General features: G+C 42.2%; 1 protein-coding gene across 2 annotated transcripts in view; it reads right to left on the bottom strand.

Moving 5' to 3' along the window:
* Positions 1-4,096: 4,096 nt before the first annotated feature.
* Positions 4,097-13,237, bottom strand: part of LOC125288033 — a 16,430-nt gene continuing 7,289 nt past the window's right edge. The window contains exons 2-6 of one of the 2 annotated variants that reach the window (XM_048234137.1): positions 7,875-7,947; positions 7,708-7,768; positions 7,556-7,592; positions 7,273-7,412; positions 4,674-4,834 (exon numbers count right to left, since the gene is read on the bottom strand). In XM_048234137.1, the coding sequence (XP_048090094.1) occupies positions 4,783-4,834; positions 7,273-7,412; positions 7,556-7,592; positions 7,708-7,768; positions 7,875-7,947 (363 nt within the window). In that variant the 3' untranslated portion in view covers positions 4,674-4,782. Of the gene's footprint in view, positions 4,295-4,420; positions 4,497-4,673; positions 4,835-7,272; positions 7,413-7,555; positions 7,593-7,707; positions 7,769-7,874; positions 7,948-13,237 lie in introns of those variants that run through there. The other variant, XM_048234138.1, reaches the window with a different exon arrangement.

Below are 13,237 nucleotides of genomic sequence, written 5' to 3'. Positions count from 1 at the left end.
GACACTGGGAGAACAGTATAGTATATTTATATTTTGTGCGCTGATGTCCACATCTTGTTCTCGGGCTAAAAGCAAGGAGGTCCGATCGTTTTCTTCCAAGCAATTGAGGTTACCATGGAAACAGGACACCAGTACACTTGACAAACACTGTTTATGAAGGTGTGGGGGGCAGCAAATTCTTTGTTTGTTTGTTTGTTTTTACACTGAGTGTAGCAATTATTATTATTATTATTATTGCATCAAATTACACTTAAATGGAGTCAGACCAAACACATGCACACACAAACAACAACATTTGTGTGCAGAAACACAAGTATACCAACCAAAATAAGCTGAAGAATACCAAGTTTCTAAGAATACCAACCTGACCTTAGAGGTACCCTGTTCAGGCAAGCAGTGAGACACACAGAGAAAACAGGAAGTCAAAGCTCTGCATTTCCATGGCAACTGATTTAAACTCTAGTTTTAATGACAAGCAACAAACACCAATTTATCTGTCATCTCTGAAGTTATCCCTCTGCTCATTTATTTTTACTGTGTGTGTGTGTGTACTGATGCATGTGAAAGTCTGAAAGTGCATTGGGTGTGACTGTGCCTGTGTATTAATTTGTAGGAGATTTAGGGGATTTTATCACAATGGTGTTTATGAACACACACAAACACACACACACACACACACGCACAGTAAGCCTTCTGGCAGGCTGGGAGGCGGGGTGTGAAGAGATGGCTGTCTGCACCTCAGAGGTCTGACCTAAATTACAGCCAGAGAAGAACCTGTGCGTGTGTTTGTGCGTACATGTGTGTCTACTTGTGTGTATGCGTGTGTGCATTCTACCATACTCAAAAAGATTACTTTGTGTGTGCACACGTATGTATGTATTCCACTGTGTGTCCAACAAATCACACTGTGTATGTGTTTGTGCTACTACATATCTGGCAGATGACTGTGTATGTGTGTGTGTGTGTGTGTGTGTGTGTGTGTGTGTGCGTGCGTGCGTGCGTGCGTGCGTGCGTGTGTGCGTGTGTGTGTGTGTGTGTGTGTGTGAAAGAGACAGATTTAAGCCAGTGTGGAGCTGTGCATCTTCTATGCTGTGGAAGCCCGAGGTGGCAGACTCCCTCTTTCCACAGCTCCTTCTGCGTCACTGCTGTTTTTCCGCATCTCCCTGGGCTGAGAGAGGGAGAGGGAGAGAGAGAGAGAGAGATGGGAAAAGAAGTGTGTTAGAAAGAGAGTGAGGCAGACACAAAGAAGGAGAGACAGAGGTTTAAAGAGGAGGAAAGACACACTTAGAAAAAAAGAGAGAACCAAAGAGTGACAGAATAACTAAAAACCAGGAGAGAGAGGAGGGAGAGAGATACTTAAGGAGAGGAAGGTGGAGAGAGGGGGAAGGTGAAGGAGAGAGAAACAAAATATAGCTACAGGAAAAGAAACACAGAGAGAGAGAGAGAGAGAGAGAGAGAGGGAGAGAGAGAGAGGGGGTGGAGGAAGAGGCAGAAGCTGATATGGGGTGCTTCAGGAGAAGAGAGGAGATGAGAGTGAATCGAGATCAAAGCACATGGATGCCAGCGGAGGACACATACTGAACTCGCCCCCTCCATCAGCAGTTCAGAGTTCAGTGCCACCTCAACTCCCTTCTCCCTCTTCCTCAGTGTGAGTGTGTGTGTGTGTGTGTGTGTGTGTGTGTGTGTGTGTGTGTGTGTGTGTCAGTGTGTGTGTGTGTGTGTGTGTGTGTGTGTGTGTGTGTGTGTGTGTGTGTGAGTGTGTGTGTATGTGTGTGTTTGTGTGTTAGACTTGCACATGGGAGGATGAGAGATAGCGAGAGAGAGTTGACATTTTCAAAAGACCTTTATTACTGAAGTTCAAGTAATACACATGACGTTAGTTTCTTTAAAAAAAAAGAATCACACTACAAGAAGTGTGCAAAGTTAAGCTCATCATTCACAACTGAACATGAAGTGCTATTTAAACACCAAATACTTTCAAACATTTGTACGTGTTCAGTTGCTTAAAAAATATATATGGCTAGATTCCAGATTGAAGCCGTAAAAAGCATTACAACATCCTGATTCTGCCTATTTTCAGGCTATACATCCCCATTATTTAGTTTTAATTTTAAAACGCTGTTTCGTTTTAAATACATTCTCAGTCCATAGAGCGCGTTTTCAATTTCTGAATCTTGTCCACTCAAGACAGGAGGAGGGAAAGATAGTAGTGCTAGTAGTGGAGGTCTGACAAGGTCCAATCAGGACTTCTGTTTAAATCCCTGTCACCATAATAGCCATGCCGTAAATGTTGATGCATGCGCAGCGAACAAGTTAACGTAAAGAATGACATCTCTTTAGTGATTTGGGGGAGATATTTATACCATTCAATTTAGATTTAAACAAGTATTTTATTGTCAATGTGACCTCTCTGTTTGGAGTTAAATAACATAAGTTGTAAAAAGGGCCAAATTAAATGAACAAAGATTCCATTTATTAAAGCAATAAAGGTCTACGCACACGGCCGGCAACGTGACGGCGATTTATGGCAGGCGACTGGCAAGATGGAATAGAATCTATTGAAGTGAATGGTGCACGCACACAGCAAGTGGAACAACAGGGCGACCGTCGCTGTCACTCAAATTCTTTCTATTTTTCAGGGCGTCATCTCATAATAGAAAACAACTGTCTGGCCACTGAATTGATGGGTTAGCACTTTTCTTCTGCTGGCTGTATAAAAAATTGCTCCTCAACCTCAATGAAGGACAGTTTTGAGGTGTGGTTAAATGTTAAGTTCAACTCAGTTATACAGAAGCGGGTACGGGAGCATGCGCGTACTGAAAAGTCCACAACTGAAGCGCGTAAAAAAGGGCTTACACATGATTATGCGTGAATGGGAGAATTCGCCCCTTAGATCCTTTTTAGGGAGAAGGGTAAGAACTGCTGTGGCATCTCATGGTAGCAGCCTTCAAACTAAACTGTCATAGAGCCCCTCAAGCAGATGCTCCTTCAGGGCAGGCCAAAATCACTCATGGAAGTCCGTCCATTCCAGGCACCTTCCCACTCTCCATCCTTTCCTTGCAGCACCTTTTGCAACTCTCCAAAGATTATCACCTCACTGAGCACCTCATTTGAATGATCTGAGACTTTTGGGAGCGCGCCTTAAAGGTAAACTTGGCAGGATTTCCCCCTCTGCTGGAGAAATTGTGCATTATGCTATATCAAACTGTGGAAAAAGGTAACAATAAAGCACATGGATTTGTTTACAGCTAGCAAAGCAAAACGGTTAGGATGATTTTAAGGGCCCAGCACTGACAGGAGACCCCCAGAGATTATTATATATTATTAGGGGGCCCAGAATTATTGTCTTTCATAGGGCCCAAATTTTCTAGCAGTGCCCAATTTAGTTTTCTGCTCAAATAGTTCATCAAAGTCTTGGTTATAAGGAGATGGTGCCAAATTCTAAAAATTACAAATTTAATGACCAATAATATCCAGTTAATTGGCACAAAGACAGACACTGGATAATATCCAGTTAATTGGCACAAAGACAGTCCCTTACCAACTAAGGGACATACATTATTATTAGGCCAAAACATGCTTTAATGTCTGAAAAGTGTGTATTTGTGTTGGTGGGTGAGTGTGTGTTTGCGCACACAAAAACAACTGAAAGTTTATGCTGATGACAGGTTGGCCTTCCTCTCCCCAGTGAGGCCAGAAGAAGAGCTTATACGCACTGTGTAAAGACTGGTGTGTGTGATTGATAATTGATTGATTGATTGATTTGGATGGATGGGTGGATTTAATTGATTGGTCTTGACAAATCACACATGTATTACGCATTATTCCCGTCTAATATTACATTTACAAGATCTATTCCATATGTTATCTATTCTATTTTCTTTTCTATGCTATGGACACTTCTGTGAGTTGAATTTAATGGTTATCTCTTATAGGGACAGAACCATTCCAGCTGTGAAATTAATGAAACATTTAAAGTGGTTTATGGGATTGCCACATTTTTTTGCACCACTGTATGTACTATGTAGCCATTGTCATTGTATATGAAACATTGTGTCAAAATTACACCAATATGCATGGATTGACATGTTTAATGAAACTTGAAAATCCGATGATCCAAAAGATCACCTAGTTGTGTAGGTGACTTAAACATTTAGGTCAGAAAGTCCCATCTCTGGAGAAGATGTGTTGGCAAGCCCAGATGCAGTCTACTGCTTAGTGAGACCGTCAGAAGCAGCCAACTCAGCGGACGGCTCCTCACTCAGCTGAGTCTCACAGGAGGATGGTGCACAGGCTGGAAAAAAATGACAAAGAACAAAAACAACGCTTGCCATGTATCGAAGAATGTCATCAGAACTAAAATGAATGAATACATGAATGTGTCCAGGCTTTGATCACATTTTTTAGCTGTTTTATTTACCTGGCACATTACTGTTCATCTCTTCAAATGAGGTAACGTTGGAGTAATGGCCAACTTTAGCTCCTCTCATTATTTTCTGATGAAGAAAGAGAAGGATTATTTCAAATTCAATTATTGATTAATGAAGAAATATTCCATCTGCATACTCACATCATACTGAACCGATTTGTGCGTCACTCACTAATCTGTGAGATCACAATTAGTCCACATAATAGACACATTACAATGACGCGTTACATAAACGGAACTTCACCTTGAAGGAAAACTTGAATTTGGGCATCCTGAAGAAACAGCACCCTGCGGTCTCTTCCTCCTGGGCCATCTCCAGACGGCCGGCTGCACACGCAGGAGCCTTGGTGACCTCAGCCAGAGTCTGCCTCAGCTCGGTCTTCATGGCCTGAACCTGAGAGGAACCTGCGAATAACAGAGTGTTCTATATTGTTCTACTCTTCCTTCAAAACTGGTTACGTTAGAGCAGGTTAAAGATTACTTTGTACTGTATATCCTCAATGGGTTTTTGTTACAAAAGGGAAAACGTGAAAATAGTTAGATCTAGTTGATCTAGTTTCCTGTAGTCCAGTTACAGCTTGAATTGGTGGGAGGGCTGCAGAAGCTGCTGAGTTGGTTTGGCTACAAGTCTTTATTATCTCTCCTGTCAATTTCTCCACCAGGAAGGACTCAAAAGATTGATCTTGTGATTCCAGGGCAGAACACAGCACATCTTCAGAGCCAAACTCTCTAGTAAGATCCTTGTAAACATTTCGGTACATCAGGTGAAAATTCACTTGCTGCGGATGACTTTCATCACTTGTGATACCAAAACTTGTGTCAAGCTCACACAGAATCTTCTGGATCAATTCTCTGGAGATATCCAGAACTTTATCCGGAACTCCGTCCTGATGGGTGCCGATGGACGGGCGTGAGCTATCAACTTTCTTCAGAAGTCGAATGACCAACATGGAGACTAGGGAGGCATAGTCATTCTTGTTAGACTCTGAAAGAGGGAGGTGTGAGGAAAAGATGACTGCTTCACACTCACTATTTTGTGGCAAATCAAAAATATGAGGGAGCGCAACTTTTGAGTTAGTGGTGGATGACGTCATTTCAGTGTCTTGCGGCTGTTTGTCTAAGAGTTTCTGATCCTCCCTGACTAGTTTCTTGAAGTCGTCACTGTTGGCAGATGCAGCGTTTCCCTCAAACTCTATGGAGAGAGTCACCATGACCTCTTTGACCATCACTTCTGTGAACATGTTGAGGATACAGGATGATGTTGAGGTCTCTAGGTTCTGCTGGGAACGTTCTTGGTCCTCAGAAGATGCTGAGGGGAACAAACATGATGACACTAGTCGCTTCACAGCCTCTTCTACATAACCGTAAATAAATCCAGATGGAGCTTCATTCTGTCTCTCAGCTCTGGCTGGTAACTTGCAGAGAATGGAGTCTGAAAGGCTCTTCCCCACTGGCACAGAAATAGTCTGGAGGCCATGAGAACTTTTTATGATCTTTTGGACTTGAGCCGCAATATCATGGGAGAATGCCCACATTTTTGATTCAGAGATCAATTTCTCCAGTCTGATGGGGACGGGAACAAGTCTTTCACATTCTAAGACTGTGTCCACCACTTGGGCGATGGCTTCGTTGGCACATGCAGGAGACAATGAAGAGCCTTCCATGTTGACAATCACTTCAGGGGGAACAGGAATGCCATGACGTTTGGTTGGGTCTTCAATTTCTCTGTCAGCTGATCTTAAGAAGTGAGGCGATGGCAGTTGAGGGCTTTGGGACCTGTCCTTTTTTGTTTCCATGCCAATCATTCTGACTTCACTCAACAAAGCACTGAGGATCTTCTGAATCAGTGCTATTTGCTCTAAATCTTCTGCACTCTTAAGATCAGAAAGTCCACACTGCATGAACAAAATCACTTGGCTAATGACATGTCTGACAGAAGCCATTGTTGTCTCCTCTTTACTGTTAAACAGATCTGGAAAACAATTTCCTCACAGCATTCTGAATGGCACTGAACATTGTTTGTGATGTTGCGTAGATCCTTCTCATAGAGACACCTCCCATGACTCGTGTTGTCTCCACAAGATCTTTCATCCCCGCAACGACATATCCAACGACGTCATACGCTGCTAAGTGAATGTTTTGGCCTGAGTCCTCGTTCATGGAGTCGATAACATCACCGACAAGATCATCAGCAACAGACTGTGAGTGAGTGCCAGGTGGATAGAAGGCAGGAAGCTTACAGAGGTCTGTCTGGCTCTCTGCTTTGGTGTTTGACTCATGGTCATCTTTGGCAAATACCTCAGCTGGAGATTCAAGGCAGGAATCACTGTCAAGAGTGTTGAGCAAAACCTCACTCACTTGCTCGGTTGCCCTTTTCCTAAATTCAGTACCGGTCAGCTGATCCAGTAAAGGAATAGAGAGTGATAGTCCTGAGGCTTTGGCATGTTCAGCCCTCATGGGTCCCTCTATTAAGACAGGCACTGCTGGCTGCAAACCATTGGCTATACGGACAGATTCTTGCAAAATCTCATCCACTTTTTTGTGTGCTGCTGCCAGGAGCATTTCATCTCTAATCCTCAGATTTCCTTGCCCCAAGGACAACTCTCTAGCCTTCTTGGTATCTGATGTGCATACCCTGTTCCAAGGCATAAACACATGTAGATATCTAGCAATGATTGTTGCGATTGAGCAATTGCGCATGATTTACAATCAGGAAGCTCTACTTTAGGGATGCACTAGATGATCGATGTCATAAATATTAAATGCTTGTGTTTTATATATATATAAAAAAGGTTAGTCATTCCAGTGATTACTGCCTGTACTGAGGTGTGAGTTGCCCTGACCTTGCTGTTCCACATGGAATCACGTATGTGACAGGAACACCCAGAACTTTTCTAAGGGCTGGGATCAGGTAATAATGAGTCGTCCGGACCACTTTCGCAACTATGCAGGCACAAAGCTGGCTAACGTCTTCTTTGGTCCCCTGAGTAAACAAAAAAAGGCCATAAGCTATTTCATTAGCGTGTTAAAGGATAAAGCATACTACAGAGTTTGTTTTGTTCTCTACACATCATGCCATTGATGACTAATATATGCATGACATTGTGAGGATGAATGTAGTCTCACAGGCACATGTAGAGCCTCACAGACAATTCTCCAATGCCTGAAAAAAAAAAGGGGGGGAGAATTTTAGAACCCAAAACATCACTATCAGACCAGTAAAGAACATTTAGAGGGTTTTTTAGGGTTTTTTCTTCATTATTATTAATCTCTCTTACTCTTCCGTCATGCTTTCCACGAGGTGGCGTACCATGGGGGACAAGTTCACATGATCCTGATCTGAAAAAGCAGTGGCCTCCAGCTATTTTTAACATGTATGGAAGGGCATGTAAAACCTAACTGTTTTAGCATGGGCACAGGGTGACTTGTAGACTAACAGACTAACCTGCATCAATATTTGTGGTCCTCTTTGTAGAGCTACATTCAGCCCTTGGTTCCACAGAACATTTCTTCTTTGGCTAAAGCACAAGAATAGTCAACCATCAAATCATTCTCAGTAGAGTTCTGAAGACTATATTGGGATACACCCAGGCCATGAGTGACCATTACACCCAGTTATCCCTTTAGCAGTAAGGTAAAAGTTCACACACTGAGACAAATCAAACAAGTAGACAACAACTCCAATGCACATCTGGAATGTATTGGTATTGTATGCTGACGATAAGCAAGTAGGCTATGTTCTAAGAAATACCCATACCCGATTTAAGAAGTTTCCTTTCGCATTTATTCAAGACATTATTCAGACCAACTAGCCTACAAGACAGTTTTGTTCAACATTCAATTAGCCTACACTTAAAGAAACAGTAATACGTTCGTAAGACTGTAATAACTCTTGAGTCAGACTATTCCTGAGCTTACCTCGTTTCCTTTTAAAGTAGGCTATAAGTTAGGCTATAGGCCTAACATCGAAGAATCGCAATGTCGACCTACACAAATGAGGTTACGTTTTGTCTGACAGTATTTCAAACATCACCATGAAAACTAGGGCCTAGGCTATTATGACCTAATGAAACAGCTGTTTTGCGTCACAATGCCCTGACCTTCCTGCAGAGAACGAACGCTAGTGAATTCCAAAAAAATGTTCTAAATCGTCCCCTTGGAATTATAACGTTCTATCTGCATTCAGAGTAGGCCTAGTTCCTCTGAGATATTGAGCTTCACGTTTTAGAACTCCAGAGTTATACCAGAGAGGGTTGAAGCGGGGCTTCAGTAATGAAGGATTTTAATACTGATTGAAGGAGAAAAAACCTCCAAAACGTCCAAACTTTAACGAAATACCTCACCTCATTAGGCTGTCACGGAATAAGAATATGTCCATATCTCAATTTTGACGAAAATGTCTGATAGAACCATTTCATTCTAGGGGGAGGAGGTGTTAAAGCCAGCCAACTTCTAGCCTAATACTAGCCTACTATTTTATTTTCTTTGTAACATTCTCCAAATGCATGATTTATACAAGCGACCTCTACTGGCGCTGTACTGCAGACCTTAGGGGATGGTGAAGTGATGAGCTCACAAATGTATTGATTGTGATCATATTTCTTATTAACTGCATACATACAGTACAGGTAGTCTCAGATTCATTAGTAGAGGCTTTTGTGAGTGCCATGAGTGGGGACCGCCATGCCTCCCAGTTTGACACTGGTTATTGGCAAACCCGTGGAATACAGACGAACAAAACCATCAGATTCTGCTCTTAACCACAATTATTCAATGCACATAAAAGAATGAAGTTTGTAAATAGAAAACACTCTTCCAGGTCACAGCAGAAACAACTCACACTCACACGTGCTCCTTGCACTCACTCCCAGCAGTCGGAGAGAGAGAGCTGATTTGGTATGTCCAAAGAACACAAATGCCTGCAAAACACAAGAGTGTGAGTGCGGAGGAAGAAAGAAAACAAGTGAAAGGTTTCTTCCTTCTTGCAGGCACTCACTTTGATTCTCTGCACTTTGCTCTCTCACCTCATTTGTATCTCTACCTCTCTTTCTCTTTCTTTGTCCATTTCTTAGCTTCTTACATACTGACACCCTCTTTGCATCCATACACGCACGACACCACTCCCATTCATTTCCCCCTAGACATTTTGCTATTGGTAACCTTTTGGTTTACAGGAAGAACAGGAAGTAGAACTCAACAATAAAATTAAACAGTTAGAAGAAACCAATGCAAGCAACCCAACTGAAGAAACACAGGCAAAACTTAGGAAACATAAATTCAAACTCAATGAAATACTCAATAAACACACTCAATTTATGATTCACCGTCTAAGGCAGGAAAACTTCCACCATAGCAATAAATCAGGTAAATACTTAGCAAATCAAATCCAACGTAACAAAGACAAATCAACAATCCCGGTCATAAAGAACTCAGCAGGGAAGCTAACCAGCTCACCTGAAGAAATAAATCATGTTTTTTACCAGTTTTACAATAAACTATATTCTTCAGAAATAAACCCCAACCAGGAATTCATAGACTCTTTCCTAAACAGCATCGAATTACCACAACTCAATGAGACCGAAATAAAAAACCTAAAATCACCTATAACTCAACAAGAACTGTTTGATGCCCTGAAACAGATGCCCAATAATAAAGCACCAGGTCCGGATGGCTTTCCTGCTGAGTTCTACAAACAATTTTGGACCATCTTAGCTCCACTTTTCATCAGAATGATTAATGAATCAAAACAGAAAGGACGTCTTCCAACTAGTTCCACCACAGCCTCAATTTCACTGCTCCTCAAGCCCAATAAGGACCCAACATTGCCATCCAGCTACCGACCAATTTCTCTCCTCAATGTGGACAATAAGATAATCGCAAAAATGCTAGCACACAGATTAGCAGAGGTCACCCCATCCATTATCCACCCAGACCAAACAGGCTTCATTAAAGGTAGAATTTCATCCACCAACACCAAAGTATAGACTGTTAAATATAATGTATCACTCTCGACAAAATTTCAAGATAATACCATCATAGCAACTCTGGACGAGAAAAGCTTTTGATAGGGTGAACTGGAATTTCCTGTTTTCCACATTAGGGAGGTTTGGCTTCGGGAGTCGCTCATTAACTGGATTAAACTTCTATATACCTCTCCTTCAGCCACAGTAATCACCAATGGACTAACATCACAAAAGTTTCACTCTTCACCGGGAAACTAGACAGGGTGCCACTCTCCCCCTCACTCATTTACAATCTTCATTGAACCCCTAGCAGCTGCCATCCGTCAGAACCCCTCATCAAAGGTGTCCAGACTCCATATATGCATCACAAAATCAGCCTTTATGCTGACGACATTCTTTCTTTCTTCAAGACCCCACAACATCAGTAGAAGAAACCATCAAACTCATTGACACATTCTCTAAAATTTCTGAATACTCAATCAATTGGAATAAATCTGCAGTTCTCCCATTACATCCCAACAGCTGGGATGTGACAGCCAACTCTTCACCAATCCCACTCTGCACTAACTATATCACTTACTTAGGGATAAAAGTCTCCCCAGGCTGTCAGACTTATTTAGCCTAAATTATTCCCCTCAACTCACTTCAATAGATGATGACCTTCAACGCTGGAAGAAGAACCTCCCATTATCCATCATGGGCAGAATCTCAGTAATCAAAATGACAATACTGCCCAAAATAAACTATCTATTCTCTATGATTCCAACCCAGCCCACCACCCTCTGGTTTAAGTCTCTCGATTCATTAATCACTAAATTCTACTGGAAAGATAAGACCCCAAGGATCAAACTCGCCACTCTCCAAAACCAAAAGCAATGGGAGGACTAGAGGCCCCACACTTCCAGCACTATGCCCTGGCCAACCAGCTCCACTTCATCCACAAATGGCTACACCCCACCCCTCAGACAACACCTGGTTAGACCTAGAACAAACAATCTGTAAAGAAATTAAAATCTCAGATCTCCCTTTCTGCAGTCAGTCGGTCAAAACATCCATCCTTCAAAGCCCCAACAATTTCAGCTACTCTGACAGCCTGGTGGAGATTCTACCACATCACTGATTCACCTATAGCACTATCAATTCGCACCCCGATTTGGAATAACCCAGATTTCACCGTCAATAAAAAAAACACTTAACTTTCACACATGGATGGAAAGGGCATCACTCACCTTCAACACATTCTTCAAGACAATAATCTGGCCTCATTTTCCTGTTTGGTCCAGAAGCACGCATCGAGAGTAAACACTTCTTACAATACCTGCAAATTAAATAATCTATCCTAGGAAAAATTAACATCCAGACAGCTAACCTTGACATTCCCCACCAATCTCAGAGCTGCTTAATATTCCCTCTCCCAAAAAAATACTCTCCCAAATTTACAAAATTATATCTCGTTCAGAAAAACAATTGGCCTGCCATATCACAAATGGGAATCAGACTTATCAATTACTCCCAGTGCCGACTTCTGGACCAAAATGTGCAAAAACATCTACCTCATGACAAAGAATAGTAATCTACAACTAATACAATACAAGGTTCTTCACAGATTCCACTTCACTGCACATAAATTGGCTAAAATGGGGTTTGGCTCGGATCTTTGCACTCACTGCACACAAAATAACCCAGATACATACATTCATGCGGTTTGGCATTGCACTCCAATCAACCACTTCTGGGTGAGTGTCACAAAATCTCTCTTCCATCTTTGGCTGTCACATCCCAGCATCCCTTCCTTATGCATACTTGGTGATACATCCACAGTCAATTTAAGCAACTCCTGCAATAAAACACTGCTGGTAGCTGACTATCGCCAAGAAAACAATCCTCATGAACTGGAAATCTAAGAAAAAGCTCACATCACTCATTGGAAAAACTTGTTAACAGACTATATATCATTAGAAAACCTATCAACTACAAACTTAATCAATACTCAGGATACAACCTCTCCTTGGTACCCCTTTATCACCTACTTACAGTCCTGACCCTCTTTGCCTGAGTTCCATCTCCACACGATCATAACACACTTCATCAACAGATACACATATCATCGAACACTAGGCAGGGGAGGGTAGCTGAAACTATTATTATTATTATTATTATTATTATTAGTAGTAGTAGTAGTAGTAGTAGTAATATAAATAGCATCCCCTTCTTCCCTCCCCTTTATTTACATTTTGATAACTTTACTAATTTCACTCTTTTCTCTGCCTCTCCCATCGTTATTCTGCTGGGGCCCCATTGGATGGCTTGGGAGACTCGGGTCCATGGTCGCTGTGTGGTTTTGGCATTGGTTGGGTCCTGTGGGTTATCTATTGGCCCTGGGCCCCGTGTGTGCACCCTCCTCATACGCCATGCACACGCCTTGTCCTGGAAGCACACAGCACGCTTTTACTCTCTTTTAATAGCACTACATGTTAGGTGACATACATAAACAAAAACTACAAAACAGGCTAGGGTAAGAGTGGAGTGCAGGTAGATGCCTCATCAGGTGTCTATCTGCATGCCTCACTTATTTTAATGCACACATTGAGGAGGCATACATCTTACACAGGGTAAGTGTGGTGTGCATGGGGAAATCCTGACAGATATTCACCATGCATGCCCACTTCTTTAATGCTACACTCTAGATAGACCCTCAACCTAGCCATTCACAAACTGTACATATTTAGGTCAAGAGGGCGTTGTTGGGTGAAGGTCTGGGGCCAGGTGTGGTTGGTCGTGGTAGTGGGGGATGTGTGCATATGCTGGGGGGCCTGGGGCGATGGGTGGCACACAGGTCCTCCCC

Source organism: Alosa alosa, chromosome 22 (genome assembly GCF_017589495.1).
Source record: "Alosa alosa isolate M-15738 ecotype Scorff River chromosome 22, AALO_Geno_1.1, whole genome shotgun sequence".
In the NCBI taxonomy this organism is placed as follows: Eukaryota; Metazoa; Chordata; class Actinopteri; order Clupeiformes; family Clupeidae; genus Alosa; species Alosa alosa.
Note: the sequence above shows the minus strand (reverse complement) of the source record. Positions and strands in the feature narration are given on the sequence as shown.